The 22,217-nt window shown below is 35.3% G+C and overlaps 1 protein-coding gene across 29 annotated transcripts in view; it reads left to right on the top strand.

The window, feature by feature from the left end:
• nrxn3a (neurexin 3a) overlaps window positions 1-22,217 on the top strand; it is a 546,850-nt gene that overhangs the window by 464,998 nt on the left and 59,635 nt on the right. For all 29 annotated transcript variants that reach the window (XR_015512694.1, XM_087289302.1, XM_087289301.1 and 26 more), the window contains one exon: window positions 22,045-22,134. Coding sequence is in view for 28 of the 29 variants with exons in the window: in XM_087289302.1 (XP_087145428.1) it covers window positions 22,045-22,134 (90 nt within the window). In the remaining variant the exon portion in view is untranslated. The remainder of the gene's footprint in view (window positions 1-22,044; window positions 22,135-22,217) is intronic.

The raw sequence follows: 22,217 nt of genomic DNA, 5'->3' as shown, positions 1-22,217 counted from the left end.
TTTCCATAAAATGCTGAGGCTGGGAGGGGGGGTTCGACGTCCTGTATTATTTGGGCTGTAGCTTGCAATCTAGAGTCGAAAAATCAGCACAATCTTTTCTTCACTTTACCATATAATGGACTTATAGAGTGGAAATGTAGTTTTCTAACTCACTGCAAGAGCCAGATAAGCAACTTCTTTTCAAGGAGCTGTACCGTGGACGGAAAAACTGCAAGCTGTAAAATGTTATATTTAGAAAAGCGCAGATACTAAGTCTTGTGAAGAATTATCTCACGTTGTCACTGATATGCTAACCGCATTCAGACACAGGAAACTGGATGGTATTGCTCAGGATCTTTTTTTAACCCTTTAAGAAATATGATTGAAATACAGATGGTTGAATCTGACTTCCAGCAGATGTTCCCTACTGATGTTATGTCAACACTGACTTTTGAAATATAAAAGATTGATGTTTTGAGTTTAGAAGGTGTTCTAAAGGGTAGTAAATGTAAGGATGATTAATTCCTCTACTGAGTCTCATTCCTCACGCAGCGAACTTCTCTTGTAGCTTGGGTGGATATAAAAAGAGATTTGTAGTTTAGTCCTCGGATTCCAGCTCTGCTAGTCTGCCTCAGGTAAGATGAGGCTTTAAACATGACTGTACTGCTGTTTTTGTCTTTGTGGTCTTTGATCAATGCAGATCGTTTTTTTTTTTTTTTTTTTGCATTATGAATTTAGAGGAAACCACAACAGTCAGAAAAAAATGTGTTGGTATTAGTCAGTATTTTATTATCTTTAAAATTTGCTAAAATGATATAACAAGATTAATCTGTAATAATGTTAAAACAGATTATTTAATAATCATTAATATCGTTAATGGAATTATTATTCTTATTATTATTCTTCTTATTATTATTATTAATATTATTTTTATTATTATTGACAACAACAATAATAATCACCCAAGCTGTAAATTCTAAGTGCCCAAAAAGTACTACATACATGCAATTAATAATAATAATAATAATAATAATAATAATAATAATAATAATAATAAGACCTCACAGTGGAGCAGTGGGTAGCACGATCGCCATATTGCAAGAAGGTCACTGGTTCGAGCCTCAGCTGGGTCAGTTGGCATTTCTGTGTGAAGTTTGCATCTCCAACCCATGCTCCGAGTGCTCCGGTTTCCCCCACAGTCCAAAGACATGTGCTATAGGTGAATTGAATATGCTAAATTGACCGTAGTGTATGTGTGTGAATGAGAGTGTATGGGGGTTTCGCAGTGATGGGTTGCAGCTGGAAGGGCATACACTGCGTAAAATATAAGCTGGATAAGTTGGCAGTTCACTCCGCTGTGGCGACCCCAGATTAATAATGGAACTTGGCCGAAAAGAAAATGAATGAATGAATGAATGAATGATGATATTAAATATAGCTGCAAGCAGAAAATAGGGGGTCAAGCAGTTCAGAGCTAGATTGAGCAAAGCAGTCCAGAGGCAGCATGAGCACATTTGAGCACCTGTGTCGGTGCTGCAAGCAAAAACCGTTTCACCTATTGACACGAATTTAACGACTTGGTCATCATGGTTTGACACTGATGTCATACGTTTGAATTAGCTTGAGCCAAGGATTCATTGGAATTTGATTGTAGCTTATTCGGTTCAAACGTTATAAAGATAAACATAAGTGAAACTTTAGACACGTGGTGGTAAAGAGTGGTAAAGAGTTTTAGAGACTTCAGGTTTGCTGTGGTTCATGTTGACACTGCCTTCTATCTTTGTGCCATGTTATACAATTTTTCCTGCAGTGCTTATCCCCTAATAATAATAATAACCTTATATAATATCTCAGCAATTCATTACAATATATTATATTATATTATATTATATTATATTATATTATATTATATTATATTATATTATATTATATTATATTATATTATATTATATTATATTATATTATATTATATTAGGGCAACACAGTGGCGCAGTAGGTAATGCTGTCACCTCACAGCAAAAATGTCACTGATTCGGCGGGGTTAGTTGGCATTTCTGTGTGGAGTTCTCCCTGCATTCGCGTGGGTTTCCTCCAGGTGCTCCGCTTTTCCCCTACTGTCTAAAGACATACGTTACAGGTGAATTGGGTAAACTAAATTGTCCGTAGTCTATGAGTGTGAATGAGTATGTATGGATGTTCCCCTGAGATGGGTTGCAGCTGGAAGGGCATCCGCTGCGTAAAACATGTGCTGGATAAGTTGGCATTTCATTCCACTGTGGTGACCCTGGATTAATAAAGGGACTAAGCCGAAATGAAAATGAATGTATATTATTATATTATATTATATTATATTATATTATATTATATTATATTATATTATATTATATTATATTATATTATATTATATTATATTATATTATATTATATTATATTATATTATATACTTTACATTGCCAATACTCTTATGCTATCAGCATTGATTGATAACATATTTAAATCTATTTAGATGCATTTTTTACAGTGTCACTACTTTCACCCTAAAGTGATTAAGGGAACTCAAAGATAAATGTAGATAATCTGCAAGGTAGAGACAAGGAACACTAAAAAAAACAACGAAAGCATGTGGAATCAGCCCAAATCTTTATCACGGTTTTTGCAGCCCTGAACTGTCCCACACAGGCCTGCAGTTTGGCAGGAGATGTCAGAGTGTGTCAATCAGATGCTGCATTCAGAAGACAAGTGCATTCGTGGGACAAGGGTTACCACAAGGAACACGCACGATGTTATATCATTCCTGACACAAGTGTATGTAATACGATGGCTCGACGGTGTGTGTCCGCGTCCACATTTTTGTAAAGAAGAAGATGATGAGTCTTCCTTGATGGCTGTGCGGAGGCTTTTTGATGTCCCTGTGGCTGCTTTGCCAGTTCCAGGACCCAGGCTGGGTAATAGCGAATGACAGCGGGGAAAATGGCAGACGATTATTTGCGGTGGCCGCTGCTATTCTGCTGCAGCTCTGACAGTGGTTCAGACCGCCATACTTCAGTCAAATCACCGTATCATTTTTGTGCCATCAGCGAGGCTGGTGGAGATATTCAGTTCTCTCATTTCCCATCTCATGTCGGAAACCCTGCTGAAAACTGTTAGTCCGGGTTCACTTCATTCACCAGGATGCTCTTGATTTACGCTACTAAAAAGACCGTGTTGACCTCATATTAAGCAGGCGCATTGTATAAAAAGCCTCATTTGCATAGAAAGGACTGTTTGTATTGAAAGAATGATGATGGATTCGTTTGAATGCACAAAGCACAATCTTATGTTGGTCAGCTAACTGCTTTGGCCTTGAAATGGACCTGAAATGAAGATGTCATTTTGTCATTGGTAGATGGAAGATACCCCCCCCCTTCCTCCCCATAAAAAAAGCTGAAAATGTATTCGCATTTTTATCATCCTCAAACAGTTCCAAACTTTTACGAGTTTCTTTGTTTTCTGGAGAACACACAATAAGATGAACAATAAAATCATACACAGCAAAATCCTCTGAAGTTTACTCAGAGTTCAAAGAGTATTTGGACCATGTTTAAATAATGGCAAACAGGTTGGTAATAAGTAAAGTTGTTTGTGGAGTAGTTTAATGATCCTCTGCATGCTGAGACTGAGAATGTATTATATTTCAGCTGATTTCATTTAAGACTGTGACTGAAGCCAGTAGTAGGTTTGTGTTTCTTTTTATGTGTTTGTTTATTAACAGCAGGTGCCCCTCATTAGTGCTTAATCATCACTTATATAGTTAATCCTTTCATTGAGTTTACATGAACACCAATAATTCGATTTTAATGCGATTAAGACACTACTTTGATTAAGAGTCTACCATGTAAACAGCAATTTTTGATTAACTTAGTCAGATTAAGGTCATAATCGAACTAAAGAGAAATCGAATTAAGACATGTGGAGTATGCTGATTTTAGTTGCATTATTGAAGTGCAGTACAGACATGTAAACACCTTAATCGAACTATTACCATCATGTTGGATTTTTCACTACGTTTTTAGACAGGATAGTCCACACACACACACATGTCTGTTTGACACTCTCGGCACCTACCGAGTCAGTGCAGACCACACACACCTGTATCGTATTATGCAGAGGTTTTTTTTTTTTTCATTCAGTATGTGGTATAAACATCCATTAAAACTACACTCTTTCAGCAGTTCGTAGTTGCATCCAGAATTTTGTTTTCATAGGGGGCATGCATGAAATGTTCCTGAATGAAAGTGGTACAGCAACCGACTCCCACGCCGAAGGCCGTTGGTTCGATACCAGCTCAGAGCAGGTTTGGTGGTATAGGACCAGCGGGGTTACACATGTAAACGTAGTCACTGTCTCATTAACTTGAGTAACTTTACCTGTTTACCTGTAGAGAAGGACCAATCTAAACTGAGTGAATTTTACTCAGAGGATTTTGCTGTGTAAGTTTAGGGCCCTCAAAAGTAAAATTGTTTTATTAATATATGTAAATAAAGGCTTTTTAATATATATATATATATATATATATATATATATATATATATATATATATATATATATATATATATATATATATATATATATATATATATATTTTTTTTTTTTTTTTTTTTTTTTTTTACTTTTAATAACTTTTTCACTTTTAATTTATCCAAAGATCTTACTTTTTGTTTGCTTTTATAAAATAAAACACTTTGAAGAATATTGCAAACCACCATTGACATCAACAGGCTTTTTTTGTAGTTGTTTTTTGTACTTACTGTCACACTTTACACTGAGGTTTTATTGTTTATTAGTGTTAATAAATGCATTTACTAACATGAATGTTATCACTTTTTTCCATTTAAGTATTGGTAGACTGTCTGCTTAATATCTGTTGATACTGCTCCTTCAACAGACATTTAACTGACTTTAAAAAAATTTGCAAGTACATGTCAACTTACACTAATCCTAAAACAAACCCCAACCCCAACCCTAACCCCAACCTAACAGTCTACCTAAAATCTAATGAGAAATAGTTGGGCTACATGCAATGTAGCGTAAATTTAACAAACGGACCATCAAAAAAAAAAAAAAAGCGTGACCACATTATCTAATAATGAGCAATACTTGTACAGCATTCATTTATCATAGTTCAACATTTCCTAATGCATTATTGAAATCCAAATCATGCTTTCTAACATTAGGTAATGCACTGTGCGTTAACTTGAACTAACGATGAACAATCACACACACAGCTATGAATAATGAATAGAAGCTGTTATAAATGATTGTTCATGTTAGTAAATACATTAACCATCACAGAATGTGTTCGTATTCATATATATGCTTGTCTTTCTCCACCGGTGTATTTTTGACTGTTTGGCGCCATTTTGTGGCTGAAAAAATATGTAGGTTAGTGTATGCTCCATTCAGCCAATTTTTTGTGTCTAATTAAGTAGCAAGTAGCTGTATAATAAAAGGTTTTAAAGTCAATCAAAGCAGCTGTTTTTGCAAAATAAAGAAATTTAGTCTCCACTTTGTGTCGGGCTGCCAGTAAACCTGGGCTTTATTCTGCGATAACAACCACCTTTATGGACTTTATTCTTTACTTAACTAATTCAACATTTTTGTAAAATTCTTCACAATGTCTTATTTTGTTTTGAACAAAAGAACAAAACTGATTCAGGTTTGGAGCTAGTGAATGGTGTGTAAATTATAGCAAATCTTCCATTTTTAGGTAAACTATCGCTACAATTGGTGTAAATGGCCAAATCCTAAACCATTTTGAGCCACTTCTGACCTGAGTTTGAAAATGCTGGATTGCTTTCAGTGTGTAAATGTTTATGTGGTTGAATGCATTCACACACACACAAAAAAAAAGCTAAAAAAACTTCTCTCTATCTACTGACTGAACATGTGATTATAATGGGACATGATGTGAGAAAGTGCACCCAAAAGCACTTCTGGGAATGTGATGTAGAGCATGACGAAATAAGACGGAAGGATCTTGACAAAATTTAGACACAAGTGGTCACAAGAGACGCATTTAAACGCATGTAATACCAGGTGGAAAAGGTGTCTCAGCTGTCCATTTGTGACCGGATCACTGAAAGAACAACAAAGAACACAGGGAACTGAAACAACAGGTAGATTTGTGTGGGAATAAAGGGTGGTGTTGTGAATTGTATAAAACATAAAAAAAAGCAATTTGTGCGGCACGGTGACTCAGTGGTTAGAACTGTTGCCTCATAGCAAGAAGGTCACTGGTTCGAGTCCCAGTTGGACCAGTTGGCATTTCTGTGTTGAGTTTGCATGTTCTCCCTGTGTTTACTGGGGTTTCTCCGGGTGCTCCAGTTTCTCCCACAGTCCAATGGCATGCACTATATGTAAATTGGGTAAGCTAAATCATATGTAGTGTATGTGTGTGAGAAAGAGTGTATATGGGTGTTTCCCAATACTTGGTTGCAGCTGGAAGGGCATCTGCTGCTGCAAAAAAAAAGTCTGGAAAAGTTGGCAGTTCATTCTGCTGTGATGACCTCTGAAATAGACACTAAGCTGAAGGAAAATTAATGAATGAATGAAAATTTGCAATTTACTAAAACAGGATGAAATCCAAAATGGACATTTGCAGACGTTCTGAAACACATTTTTGCACTTTTTCCATCTGCTGTTACTGCCAAATCAATGTATTTCATGGATGAATAGTCATAATAAAAATAACAATAAATATTAATAATAACTAAAAACATTTAAAGAAAAAAAAACTACCATGATATGGATGAAAAATATTATAATATCAGTGTCACGTACATTTATGACAAAATTAAATTACATTCCTATTCTAACCTACACTTAAGGAAATATATATATTAAGGGTGTAATGTTACACGTATTCGTATTGAACCATTCGGTACGAGACTTTTGATTCAGTACGCATTATAAACCGAATGATTAAATTCAGACTAACATCTAAAAAGATAAAAGGGAATAAGTACAAAATATAATGTTTTCAGTGCAACAACGCTCAACATGGCATCCCAAATTATGTGGCAGACAACATGCTGCCTTCCCCGCTGTCATGTTAAACAGTAGACCATCGCTTTTGAACTCAGAATATCACTTTATTAAAGCATGTGCTCAATCTTGCTCAGCCTGGCTGCTCGTGCTGGCTCCGCCCCTGTTGCCCCAGCAACGCCGAACCCCCGACACAAAAGAGCCAACCTCCAAACACTACTCCAGGCACGTGCTACACTAGCTCGCAAAATGGCGAGTAACGTTAATGTAAACCCAGACATCCCAAGTCTCCCGGAAGCTTCGGGAGACTCCTGGATGCCCACAAACGAATGATAATCTTCTGGAAATCGCGCGCCTCCTAAGCCTCGATAAAGACCCAGGGCACGCTGGAGGGAATACTGTATGTCTTTAGGCTGGTCTGGGACAGCCTCCTGGAGGAGCTGGAGGAAGTGTCTGGGGAAAGAGGGAAGTCTGGGGTTCTCTCGTAGGAGTGCTGCCCCCACGACCCTGCCCCGGAAAAGTGCTTGAAAATAAATGAGTTTCAAAATAAACAGAATTTAAAAAAAAAATTGTATTAACTAATGAAGTTTAACTTTTTAAATGATTTTATTACAATTAAAACAATTGCATTCATCACACAGTGGAGTTTAATGCTGAATACACTACTCAAGCACAGTCTGCCTTTGCCTTGATTTGCTCAAGTCTCTGCATATTCAGGTGACAGAATGTACATTTATACAAAATCTAATTAATTTACACCATTTTTTTGAAAATGTTATTTTCAGTAAGCTTTTAACAATAAAACAAACAAAGGGTTACATTTAATTTAAATTGACAATCTTGAAACCATCCCCATCATTCTCCCTCTGTTCTCTGATGGGATGGCGGGCCAAATCAAAGGTTACTATGGGCCAACTTTGACCTGCGGACCCTAGTTTGTAGATTGCTGCTCTAAATACAATATACCTGACAAGCCTCAAAAACATTTTAATTTTTCACTTACAATATATTTAATTTAATTCAATTCAATTCATGTTTGTTTATAAAGCGCTCTTGACAATATAGATTGTGTCAAAGCAGGTTAAAGTTGAAGTCCAGATTTCAGAGTTGAAATTCAGTTTTGTTCAGTTTGGTGTGGTTTAAATTTCACTGCTGAAAGTTCAAACACTGAACTGCAAATCCATCGATGCAATTTAATGATATACAACATGTTCCCTGCTTTTATACTTCTTAAAAAAGCATGATCAATTCAATGCTAGTCTTTTTGAATATGTTAACTGGGGAGCCATTAGATGTATTTTTTTTCTTCTTAAAAGGCAGGTACAGCACCCTATTATCTGTGATTGTGCAGAGACGGATTGGATTGAGCTCAGAGGTGTAATCATATGTGTTTACCCCATGCTGTGTCATCCCTGCAGCTGCTGATCCAGCCCCACAAATGATGCTTTAGGGTACCATCGAGCTCCACTTCAGAAACACCATTTCACTTCAATGACTTCTAAATCAGCATGTTCTGCAAGCACACAGAACATGTCGCGCCAGCTTGATGCTAATATCTGCATGTCGCGTGTGATGTTTTTGACCCTCTGTCCCCGGGTGTTTTTGTAACCTCTCTGTAAAGGTTGCGCACCCTTCTCTTGTTGAAGCATAATGCAGTTTTTTTTTTCTCCTGAGACTTAGTTTGGATGCTAGTCAGGCTTATTCGTGATGCAGTAAATTGCAGTAAAAAAGCGCCCCACCTGCTCTGTCTGCCTTTACTTGTGTCCATTATGTTGTTTTAGAGAAATTGCTTTTATTTGGGCAACGCTGTTTAATATGAATGAGTTCTCTCTTTTCTTTCCGGATGACTCACAGAAGACGACCTAAAATGTGTGTTTTTCTTTTTCCTTATTTGAACATGTCTGACCTGAGGGCAGTTTGGAAATTCTCCTGTTAAAGAAACAGTTCACTTAAAAATTTAATTAACTGTTAATTAACTTCAGGAGAATTTTAGCTGAACTTCTAGCTGAAACTGGGGTTGTTGGTGATTCATAAAATGAAAGTAAATGGCTGCAGTTTGAGACATCATAAAATTTAAATACAATACTTTAATGAAATAATACATTGAAGTCTTGAAAATTGTTTTAAATGTTTCATCGAGTGCATTAATTCAATATGCTGCATTTTTCTCTACTAACTACGTAGCAGGCCCATAACCACCCGAAAGACCCCACCTCTCATTAACAAAGGTCAAAAATTTGTCCCATACATGAGCTCACTTGTTCTATTTTGACTGGTACGCCATCACAAACAGTAAAAATAATCAATCGAAAATGGAATTCTCTGTTTGCTTTTGCGACATCAGTTTTGTTAAATTCTAACATTGTTTTCATGAGTTTTTTCATGAGCAATTGGATGTAAGTGAAGTCATCTTTCGCTAGTGTATTGTTCTTAAATAGTGAGGACTCTACTCTCACAAGAAGCTTTTAGTCTAAATCTTGGACCTTATTTTGAAACAAAAAATGACCAATAAAAGGTGTAAAGCATCAAAAGCGACCCATATTAAAATGAATTTGAACTCTAATTTGCCTATTGTTATCATCAATTAATTCTTATATGTATTTTTTACAAGAGAGGCTAGAAAAATCGTAAAGCTCTACATTGTTATTATTATTATGTTTAAATTTTTTATCATCCAAATGACCAAATTCTTAGGAAAATTGAATATGCGTTGGGCCAGTTAGTTATTTGCATAACAAAGCCAGACATGCAGTACAGGTGACTTGGGTAGGCTAAATTGTCCGTAGTGTATGAGTGTGTGTGTGTGTGTGTGTGTGTGAATGTGTGTGTGGATGTTTCCCAGAGATGGGTTGCAGCTGGAAGGGCATTCGCTGTGTAAAAACGTGCTGGATAAGTTGGCGGTTCATTCTGCTGTGGTGACCCCGGATTAACAAAGGGACTAAGCCGACAAGAAAATGAATGATAATATAATAAAATATAATATAATGGGCCACAGATTTTAACAATTTTTTTTTTGTAATGATAAATGATGTGATAAATTAGTATGTTAAAATTAAGTATTGTATTCATATATTTTTTTTATATGTAAATCTTTCGGAAATATATTTTGTACATCAAAATGTAGTTATGATGACCATCCAACAAGCTAATCCAGCTTAAAATGTCACTAAAATGCAATATTTAAATCTCATAATTGAATACAAAATGAGGCGTATAACTGCAAAAAGTTCCACATTTTGAGAAAACAGAACCACCTCTTTCACAAGGCTGGATCCGGGCCTGCATAGTAGGCATGTGGCTTAGGTTAGTGCAAAAAATCTGCTAAAAATGCTTTTATATATTTGTTTATAACCTCATGAATTACCCCAAGAATGAAACATATTTGGAAGAGTCATGAATATTAATGAACTCTCCTCTGATGCTCATCAGCTAGTGGAGGGCACTGAATAAATGTATAATTCATATTTCCTAAATTTTGCACTCTGATGACAAGCTGTGGTGAGATGAAATACTTCATGCCTGATTGCATTACCTGAAAGCTCTATAATGTTGGTCTTGTTTTTTAAATAAGAGCTCCACATACCTAGAAAGAGTAATACTTTATTTTTGGTCACAATTTACGCTAAAGACTGGCTTAATACCTGTTTGATTATTAGGATATTAAGGCCCAATCCCAATTTTATTTTTTTCAACCTCTACCCCTTTCCTTACCCCTTCCCCTTCGCCCTTCAAACAGAGTGGGAAGCGGAAGGGCTTCACATGTTACCCCTAAGAAATAGGACAGCACTACAACACCTGCACATGTCATCACAATCTCTTACTTCATATGAGATTGACGATGGCGACTGCTGTAGTTATTCCAGTTGCGTTATTTTTTGGTATTTATCTTCAGGAAATCACCTGAAGGCAACAATATCATGTAATCATAACCATATAATGTGGCAATAAGAGCGTAACTGTACTGTGCATTTCCACCGTGGCCTTATTCATCTATGTAAAAACACAAACAACTTTAACATTATAGCAGACACTGTAAAAAGCTAATTTCCAGCCACTAGATTCTTCCGACAGAATATTTGAGTCTTATTGAGTGACAGACGTGAAAGTATGTCGTGGGACTGCTATACAAGAGTTTATGGATAAAAGATACTGTAGCAAATCACGTTTTTTTATCAGTTTTTTTTTAAGCATGCCGGTAAAACACTAACGTGGTTTTGAATGTATTAAAACATGTGCTTGTTTGTTGTAAAAAATTTTAATAATCGCAAAGCATACTAATTTGTGCATCTCCTGACTTCAGTGTGCAGCTATGCTGCTGTTGTAGATAGTGTATTCTGGGAAATTTTCATATTCGAGCATGATCCTAAAAATTTCCTGTTTCGATGGCTATCTAGCCCTTCCCCTTACCCCTATGCCTTCAAGCTAAAGAGAATTGGGACACCCCTAACCCTTTATGTGAACATACTGTACAAAACGAGGGGTAGGGGTAAGTGGAAGGGCTAAGGGGAAGAATTGGGATTGAGCATATCAGTTTATTAATAGTTATAAAGTATGATCATACCGTACGTCACTAATCAGCCAAAATCTAAACCCAACTATTACCTTGCTTAACATTAATAAGCAGTTATTTAGCAGTTAATTGAGTCATAGTCTTAGTTATTGTTTTGTTAACAACGTGAATTGTGCCCTACAATAACGTGTTACAAAATTAAGTATGATAGAAGCTTAGGTAAAATGTAAAAATAGGGAAAACATTGTCACTCTTTAATTGTGTAATTTTTTTGGGAAACCTTTTGGCCGATCAAACACTGCCTGGGACGTGCATATTAATGACCTATGTGGATCATCAGGGTCTGCATTTTGTTCTGATTGGCCTGTTTTTTATTTTTTATTTTTATTTTTTTACCAGGATTTTACACTCACTTACCTTTTGAGGCTCACTGTTGGTAATTTCCATCTACTAAACTTATTATTCAGCTAAGCATAGGTAAATTCAGATTTTAATTCTATAGCACCTTTTAACATCAGTAAAATTGTAGTAAAATTATCTTTAATTTAATCATAATTAAAGTCGCAGTGCTCATCCTTGCTTCTTAAGTGGTTTAAAGTCATTTGGAAATGTTCTTTTAACAGTAGGATCTGCATTTGGATTTACCGGTGCTTGTAATATCCTTATACAATAGCTGGGGTTATTGTTTCATCTTGATGGTACCGTACCCAGTGAAATTACAGTTCACATTTAGATAGATCAGCACCTGCATGATGGGTTTAAAACAAAATAAATTGCCACTGTCACATATCTTGGATGCAAACAAATTAATGAAAACAACCTAGGCTCATTCTGAAAATGTACCACTATATACATTTCTGGAAATTGCAAATGTAGCCAGAGGAACATATGGCTGTATTTTGTATTTAAAACGAAAGCTACGGTAATTTATAAAGTACTGTATCACTAAACATCATGAGATTCAGGTTTATTGATATTTTATTCCCCTTAATTTGCATTTTATGAATCACTTAGGATCACAGTTTCAGCTTAAACTCTTCTGTACTGTTCTTCTGAATACACTTGATGACCAATAGTTTGATGGCCTGAGAATGTCAATGAAATTAACAAATGTTAGTGAACGATCCCTTTAAAATGAAATATATCAAAGGCAATGTGAGATCTACAAAGCCCCAACCCCTCCTGTAATCTAATGGACTCCTATAGCAGAAATCAGCACACATTTCATGATAAGAAATCAGTAGTCTTTTTGAGATGGAGCCGGGTGGCTCGACTGCAACGCGAGAAGACAATTATCTCTCAAAACAAAAAGGGCGAGATTGCATTTTTGACAAAAGAAGCCACCTTTTATCAGAAAAAAAGATTCAAGATGGTGTTCGTATGTGCGAAACAGATACTTGTGTGTCCTATGAGCCAAATACAATTACTCGTATCAAAAACAAAATCTGTTGCCCTTATAAATCTCTCAAGAGGGGGGAAGAGATAAGCTTTCAATATGAGCTGTCTTTCTAATCCCACGATTAAATGAAACCACCAAGGATGCTGGAGTAAATGCTCCCACTGTCATTGTCTCCTCAGATACTCAGCGAGTCACATTTCTTATTTGGGGATGTGTTTGGAGCGAGATAATGTGCAGGAAGACTCTTTCGATTGAGACACAAGCCAAGTGTAAGAAGAGTGTTCAGGGAGAGGACAGAAAAAGCCTGAGAGTGAGAATTAGAGGCCGAGGCAACGACTCAAGTGTTTTCTGTTTTAAAATGTCTCCTTGTCAAAGTTAAAAGTGTGTAAACGGAGTCACATTTTTAGCTCTTCATTCACAGCAACTTAAGGTGTTCATGCAGTAAACCACAGACTTCATATTTTTCATTTTGAAATGATGTCTGAAACCCATTCTGCCGTCTTTCGCATATTTTTGTGTTTAAATTTAATTTCGGACACAAAACTTTTTTACTTCCACAATGTAAAGGTGAATTTCTAAACATTACAGATATTCACTATGCTAGAAGAAATCAGGTTAATTTTGGATTTCTTTACTGCTGTGGAACAACAACGGCAACGACCAAAAACATTGTTGTGGGTAATGCATTACAAGTAACGTGAGATGCCTAATAATATTGCTTTTCTAAGTAACGAGTAAAGTAACACGTTACTTTAAAAAAAAAAAAAAGTAACATTTGACTTACTTTTTTGAAAAATGTAGCGCGAGTAACTTTTTAGTTTGATTAATCAGCTTTTAAAAAATAAACTGCTGGTATAAAATTAAAGTAGTCCCAATAAACGCACACAGTCATTGAGAATGTGTTTATTATTTTGAGCACATCGAAGAAAAGGAAAAGAGGATTTTCTCAATGGACAGTGATTTAACTCAAGACAAATAGTACAAAATTAAATAATTGTTAAATCTAGGGGTATAAATAAATTCAAGGTAAACGTAGGTGTAGTTTATACAGTGCATTGTTAATTGCAGGGCTCCTATATTAAAAAAATAAAAGTTTGAAAGAGATCAAGCCTCAGCCAGTTAATAAAAAATAACTCAACAGTAACATAACGCATTACTTACAATAAAAAGTAACTTAGTAATGCCACTGCAAATATTATAATGCACTACTTTCAAAAGTAACTTTCCCCAACACTGAAAAAAACTATGATGTTACAGTGGTAAAATTTTAACAAGATTGCTATTTTTCACCTGCAGTCCCTGGACAGGTAAAAATTAAAACAACAAGAAATAATTCATTAAAAAGTCAGTTTAAAACATACAGGCATAATGGCATATACGGTTGAAGCCATAATTATTAGGCCCCTGAATTATTAGACCCCCTGTTTATTTTTTCCTCAATTGCTGTTTAACAGAGAGAAGATTTTTTCAACACATTTCTAAACACAATAGTTTTAATAACTAATTACTAATAACTGATTTATTTTATCTTTGCCATGATGACAGTAAATAATATTTTACTAGATATTTTTCTAGACACTTCTATACAGCTTAAAGTGACATTTAAAGGTTTAACTAGGTTAATTAGGTTAACTAGGCAGGTTAGGGTAATTAGGCAAGTTATTGGATAACGATGGTTTGTTCTGCAGATAGTCAAAAAAATTTTGCTTAAAGGGGCTAATAATTTTGACCTTAAAATAGTGTTAAAAAAATTAATAACTGCTTTTATTCTTGCCTAAATAAAACAAATAAGACTTTCTCCAGAAGACAAAATATTATCAGACATACTGCTAATAATATTGACTTCAAATTTTTGACTTTGACTTTTTGACGTGGAGTTTTTTATTATTATATTTTGTTTTACGATGGAGCAAAACAATTGTGAATAATTTTCAGAACAAAGCAAATATTATTTAATAATACTATCAAAATTTAAGAGACTATGTTTTTTTTCAAGGTTACAGTGATGGTACAACCGAGTATATCGTATGATTTTACTATTAATTAAAGAATCCTAAACAACATATTCAACATGCGTGAGTTTTCCACAAAGATTATATATATTTTTAAAAAGTATCTGCTCATTTGTATATACAGTGATGTGGTATGGTGGAACAGTGAAACAGCCGAGAGAAGACTAAACGTCACGCCAGCAAGTCAAAGGGAACACAGTGAGAGAGAGAAATGGAGTTTACTTTAATTTTCTCAATCACAGTGAAATAGGGGCTTCTACTGTAACTTCAGTGTCAGTGAATGACTGTCCAGCAAACACACGCAATAAATTGTACAGTTTATGCGTTTTTAATTACTCACGGTCTCCTCCCTCACCATAGCATTCTACAGCAACTTAGAGCATATGAGATAAATGACGTCAGTACATAATAACCGATTACGATCTATTACTGAACCGATACTGAATTGGCCACATCTGCATACAAATATTTCTAATCGGGAGGTAACGTACGATTCCGATCGAGTTTGAAACCGTGTGATTGTGCCCTATTTCCGATCACGTGATCAGTTGTGGGCATCCCTAGTTAAAGGGACCATCAAAATGAAGTGATACTGTATTGTTTTCATGTGGGCAATTAAATAAAGCTAACAAACTGGGAATATTGAATTATTATTGAATCATTGAAATGTGATGAATAAATTTAATGGAAATACATGGTCCTTACACATGCAATGGTAATACAATGTCCAAAAATAGTTATGAATAATTGAAACAATTATGGCGGTATCATAGTGCTGTTCTCAAAGCGTACCAGCGCCTAAAACTTGTCTTGAGGGTTTTTCTGCCTTCTCTCAACAATTTTTCCCAAAAAGACACAAAATAGCAATCATTTTTCACTGTGTACTACAACACAATAGTGTTTATGAGGTGATTTTTTTTCTTCTGTTGGCTCAAATAATACTTGGCAAGGCCGATGGTTTCATGCAATAAGCTATATTTGTTTTCAGCAAGACGGCAATGGTGTCTCATAGTAATTTATCATTCGGCAGTGAGAACAACTGCACACAACATCAGTGGATTACAAAAGGAGAATGTTCACAATCACACGCTTGTTCTCATGAATTATTTTGAGTCGTCGTTATTAGCAGCCTTTCCCATAGAGAGGGAGATCCACTTATCATGTCTAATTATACAAAAATATAACCATTTCTATGAAATATCTCATGCCGTTTAAATGCGGCAGCAATTTTCAATTGGCGTGCTCTCGCGGTTGCGCACGCAGAGCCATTAAGGGTTCCTTTAATTTGGAATTAAAGGGAATTAAAATGCACAGATATGGCACATTCTTGTATGTGTTTGTGAAAGTTAATCACAGTAGGAGGAAAAACTCCCCCGCAGCGTGTGATCTTGTGCCATGTTAACACCTCCTAGTGCCGTTTCATTTTCAAAGAGTCTTTCATGTTGCCAGGAGTGAGAAAAGGTGTCGTGGCCTCTGTACCGCTGGATCAAAGCTGCACAAATCCACAAATGTCTGTGAGGCAGGCAGTCCTCAATCCCTAACTCTTTCTGTCCCCTGAAAATGTTACAACATAGCTTGCAAAATATTTGACTTTTTCATGTTTTTAATTTAAAGGCATTTTAGTTTGTGTAGTGCTTGAAAAAGCATGGAAAGGAGAGAAGAAAAAGGAATTGGAGAACATATTGTAGAGTGAACTTAAATTCTGTCACAGCAAGCGGCAGTTCAACTCAACTGAACTCAACTTAACTCTTTACAGCTGCTGATCACACAAGTGATGCTTTGAATTGTGCAAAGAAATATTGCTTTGGGTGTTTTTTCGAGTTTATCTTTAACATTGCTTAATTGTTTGTTTTAATTTGTTTTAAATTTATGAATTAAATATTATACATTGTGCTGTGTAGTGATGCGGTGGGTAACGCTTTCACCTCACAGCAAAAAGGTTGTTGGTTCTGGGTCAGTTGGCATTTCTGTGTGGAGATTGCATATTTTCCTAAGCTTTTGTTTTGTTTGTTGTTTTGTTATTTTTTCAGATATTACAGTTATTAAATTAATAAAAAGTTGTATAAGTTCTTGATAACAATATACATATTTATAGATTTAACCATAAAAACACATTGAGATCGAGATCTCATTTACAAGGGTGACCTGGTCAAGAGGCCATAATAGTTTTAATGACTCGTTTCTAATAACTGATTTATTTTATCTTTTACATGATGACAGTAAATAATATTTGACTAAATATTTTTTAAGATACTTCTATACAGCTTAAAGTGACAATTAAAGGCTTAACTATATAGGTTAACTAGGCAGGTTAGAGTAATTAGGCAAGTTATTGTATGATGATGGTTTGTTCTGAAGGCTATCGAAAAAAAAATATAGCTTAAAGTGGATAATAATTTTGACCTAAAAATGTTTTTTTTTATTTTTTTTATTGCTTTTATTCTAGCCGAAATAAAACAAACAAGACTTTCTCCAGAAGAAAAACATATTAGACGTACTGTGAAAACAGCAGTTAAAGAGTAAAAAATTGTTAAACATTGTTTGGGAAATATTTAAAATAATAATAAAAATTTAATTAAATAATAACGGGGCTTATAATTCTGACTTCTGTACATTGTGAAATGAACTGTTGTTGTTGTTGTTTGTTATCAAAGATAGAGCGAAATGATTTAATTGGGATGAGCTCAGACATTTTTGTTCAGACTGAAGAGTATTCCAGGATGAGGGGGCGGCATGACTAAAGTCTCACTTTCCTATTTCAGTTCGAACACGGGGAACAGACAAATGATAAGACTCACTTGAACGTAAGGCGTACTGGCTTTTTGACCTAGGATGAAGGGAACATAGGTATAAAGGCGCCAGACCAGGAAGAGCCTTGTAGACTAGAGTCATTCAGTAGGTGTACCTTCTTACATTCAGAGAAAGCCGCTCTGGCATACATATCACAATGGTAAAAATGCTTAATTTCCATTTAACGTAGTTTATGTACATATTTTACTTCTTTGGATTCATCTTTAATATATTTGAATAATTATTTATAATTTTGGTCAACAATAATAATGGTTTATATATTTTTTACAGCTTTAGAAAATTGTAATTTTCCGTTTTTTAGTGTGTTTTTATTTAAAATTTATATTTAATTTATTAGTCTTGTTTTTAGTCAAATTTAGTAGTTAAGCTTAAGATAGTATTTCATTTCACTTTTTATTATAATTCATATTCATTCAATTTAATGATTTTTAGACCCCGTTCACTCTCCTCACTTTCAACACTTACACAAACAAGTACAGTTGAATAAATGATTAAATGATGACTACATTGTCATTTTTGAGTTAGTTTTTCTGTAAACTGCTTGTATACAAGGTGTTATTTTTAGGACCCAGAGCTGTGAGGTCTATAACAGAGCCCAAGCCCTGGATGAGCCCAGTTTTAATGAGTTTCCACTGTCAGCCCACCCTGTAGTGCCACCGCTAACACCTTCGCAGAGTTCCAGCCTCTCTTGAGGATCTATTCAGAGCACAACACATTCCTTACCAGGGTAAAACTGAATTTGGGACTTGGAAATACAATATGAAAGAAGTGTGGTGTGTAAATTTGTGAGAGGTCATGGCCTCAGTCGGCTAGACTCCCTCTTTCTGCTGATAATAAGCGTCTCGTTGATTCTACCCATCTGCTCTGCTGTTACCTACAGCACTAGTGCCTCATTCTAGCCACCGGCAACAGCTGTGTGTGGTGCTGCCATGTGGTTAAGGGTCTGTACCTGTGACACATTTACTGCTAGACAGGTCATATGGCTTTACCTGGGGTTACTGCCTTAATAATGTACTGCAAAGCTAGTAGCAAGTTGAAGCTGCATGTTCTTTCTTTTTTTTCCTACGACTGTGATGATTTGATAGCTGTTAATCGTAGGACTTTTTGAATATAAAACATAATTTCATTCAAATCTAAGGGGGGTAAAATGTTTTCTTTCTTTACAAGAGATTTCTTAGACATCAATAACCATAACAGACTTTGCAAAAAATAAGACATTTCTTCAAAATACAAATATGTTTTATAAAGAAGGTGTGGGAAAGTTTAGCTTGAATATTTTCATACATTGGTTCCAGTGGAAGGTTTTTGCAGTTATGTCACTTTGGCAATCCTAAATGTTTTTTTTTTTTTCTTGTGTCAACTGTTCTTAAAAAAACAGCCTCAAAGGTCCCTTAAAGTGCTTTGAAATGTGCATTTTTATTCAATGTTTGACATAATGTCAACCTAAACAAGAAAAGATGGTAGGATGTGTGTGGCTCCTCCCCTTTTTATTAAACAGCCAATAGCGTTTTGCTTTATCTCCGCTCTGCCAGTGAGAGTGGTTGAAGCATCAAGTGTGTATTGTCTTGAAGGGGTAAAGGCATGTCAGATACTAGAGCACATTTGATTGGTCACAATTTTATAAGAAACTGAAGTATGAGGTAGCGTCAAAAAAAAAAAAACAAAAAAAAAAAACGTTAATCCATTTAGGTGGAAGTGACTAACTGCAAGCCTTACACTCTAAACGTAAATTTTGTCACTGTTTTGGAGCACACTCGCTTATAGAAATCCTATAAACTAACAATACTGATACAAACATCTAAAAAAATTGGACATTTAACGGTCAATTTTTCAAAACTGATATTTGCACATCACATTAAAGCATAGTAAGTAAACTTTCAATGGATCTATACTTTATTAGGATAGGATAATATTTGTCCAAATCTGGAATCTGAAGCTTTAAAAAATAGTCCAATGCTAGGAAAATTGCCTTTAAATTGGTGTAAATTTAGTTTTTAGCAATGCACATTACTAATTAAAAATTGAGTTGTGATATATTTACGGTAGGAAATGTACAATATCTTTATGAAACACAATCTTTACTTAACATTAGAATGATTTTGTCATAAAAGAAAAATCACAATTTTTGACTATTTTGGTCATTTCCAAACATACTGTATACCTGTACGACCTAAGACTGTTTTTTGTTGTTCAGGGTCATATATTCAGTATATATTCACTTATTTGCAATATGACTGTCTCTTTGTATTTAATATACTGTACCTCAATTATTTTAATTTAATTTAAGTAAATATAAAAGTATTCAAAGTGCCGAAAAGTGCTTTCAAATTTGCTTCCTTTTTTTTTTTTTTTTTGCGATGTTTGACATAATCTCAGCTAAAAAATGTAGAGAGGGTAGAACATAGAGTAGCTGTTCTCCGTTAAAAGAAAAGAAAAAAAACAGCCAAAACTTTTCGTTTTATCCTAGCTCTGCCAGTAAGAACGATTAAGCTCTCAAATGATAAAGCTAATCAAATGAAAAGTCTCTTCAATGTGGCAGAACATGCCACAATGCACAGAGTATGGGGAATATGAAAAAAAAATAGTAAACCAATTTATACGAAAGTGACAAACTGCAAGCTTTGCTTGATTATATTTGTTTTATATCTTTTAACTCAAATTGTGTCATTGTTTTTAAGCACACTAACTTATATATTGATGTATATATCAATAAAACTTACAGATTGAAACTAACATCTGTATGTGGATGCATCAGGATGTGGATGCACTGGGGCGCTGTTTTTTTACCTTTCAGTGTTTAGATTGTTAATAGATGTAACAGTGTTAATAGATTACATCAAAAAGAACACAAGAAATCTTGACAAACTATACATCTGTCTAAAGCTACAACCATCAAGCATCTATTGTAGCTAGTTGTTTTTTTTCAATGGGAAGCTTATAAAGAATGTATTTGCTAAATTTGTGTAAGTTGTACAGAACACACTTAGACATGGAGTATATACTTATCCTTGTAATAACAAAACACACACGCGGATTCATTGTTGTACATTATGGTATATTTTGAAAGGTAATAATTCTAGAACAAAATAACAGCCCATCGAATACATTTAGTCCAATGGCACTATAGTGTTGAATTAAATTTACATGAACCTTAGATTAGATGTCTCATTGATTACTATGTGTCCCTAATTCACTTTGTCATTCCAGTACCTGCCTTTCTGTCTTCTGCATAACACAAAAGAAGATGCTGCCATTTCAGAACTCATTCCCTGTTGTGAAACTTTTTGGGGGGGGTTAGTTTGGCGTTCCTCTCTCACAGGCTGCCTCCGAGCGCTTCAGATGTGTGTGACTCAAATTCCCGGGTTTGGAGGGTATTGGTTGCACTCCCTGCTGTCTGAACACAGCTCTGCCAATGATGGAGGCTCCCATCAGGCTGTCTCCCCCCCGGGTACACCCTTCCATGGAGTCCTGAAATTTGGCTCACATGACATCCTGCAGTGCGGTGCCACCCTTAGCCCTCGGAGTCATTGTAGAAGCAGCGTGACGTTTCAGCCCCCTGTTCTCTAACGACATCCAGAAAACCCCTCCAATCAGCTTCACGCGGCGGTTCTGCACGAGTCTTCCCAATAGTATTGGAATATCTCGTTGGACTTGCCATTAAAACAAACATCCCCAGACGGGAGGTTTTTGTGTCGCTTTGGGTAGCAGCTCATTCATCAAACATGATTTCTCAACTCTATAATTTCCGTGGCTTTGGAAAACAGAAGCAGCTGCTGTCTAGTTCTTGTTTGTCAACTGTGCTGTATGATTATGACTATTGATGTGGTTTTCTGTGTGAAAAATTGTAAATATTGACCGGCATCATTAGCAATCAGCAGATAAATGTGTATATAATTATAAGTATGTGAAGCATGAAAGAGAGCGCGCTGTCATATTTTGATGGATAGATGGATTGACCTCAGGCTGCTAATCTGCTGGCATTCATTACGCGTCTCTTACAGATGAACCAAATTTATTATAAATATGTTTTTGATCAACTCTGCCGACGATTGATTTAATTACGTGAGAAGATGGAGAAGACGTTCTCTTTAAATAGTGTTTCATTACTGGAGAAAAACTGAAGAAAATGAACTGCTGTGTGACTAAGAGCGCAAACAGCAGTGCTCAAATAAAACATAAATCCACATGACTAAACCATTCTAAAAGTGTTTAAACGACTTAAAATATATAAAAAAAAACATTGACAGAAAGTGTAATTGCAATTATTGATTCTTATTATTGATTCTAAAGCTGTCTTTTAAACTTCCAAGGTAACAGCGATAATGAGAGAATTCAAATGGCCAATAAGAAAATTCCTTTCAAATATGCCCGGCCCGTAGAGGAATGGCTTCAGGAGAAAGGTAACTTCCTCCTCTGCTTTATTATTTTGTTATTTTTCTTTGTTTTTTTAACCATCATCGCATTTCTCTTCAGCTAAATTGAC

Source organism: Danio rerio, chromosome 17 (genome assembly GCF_052040795.2).
Source record: "Danio rerio strain M-AB ecotype USA chromosome 17, GRCz13ab, whole genome shotgun sequence".
NCBI lineage: Eukaryota > Metazoa > Chordata > Actinopteri > Cypriniformes > Danionidae > Danio > Danio rerio.
This window is presented reverse-complemented; position numbering and strand designations above follow the sequence as displayed.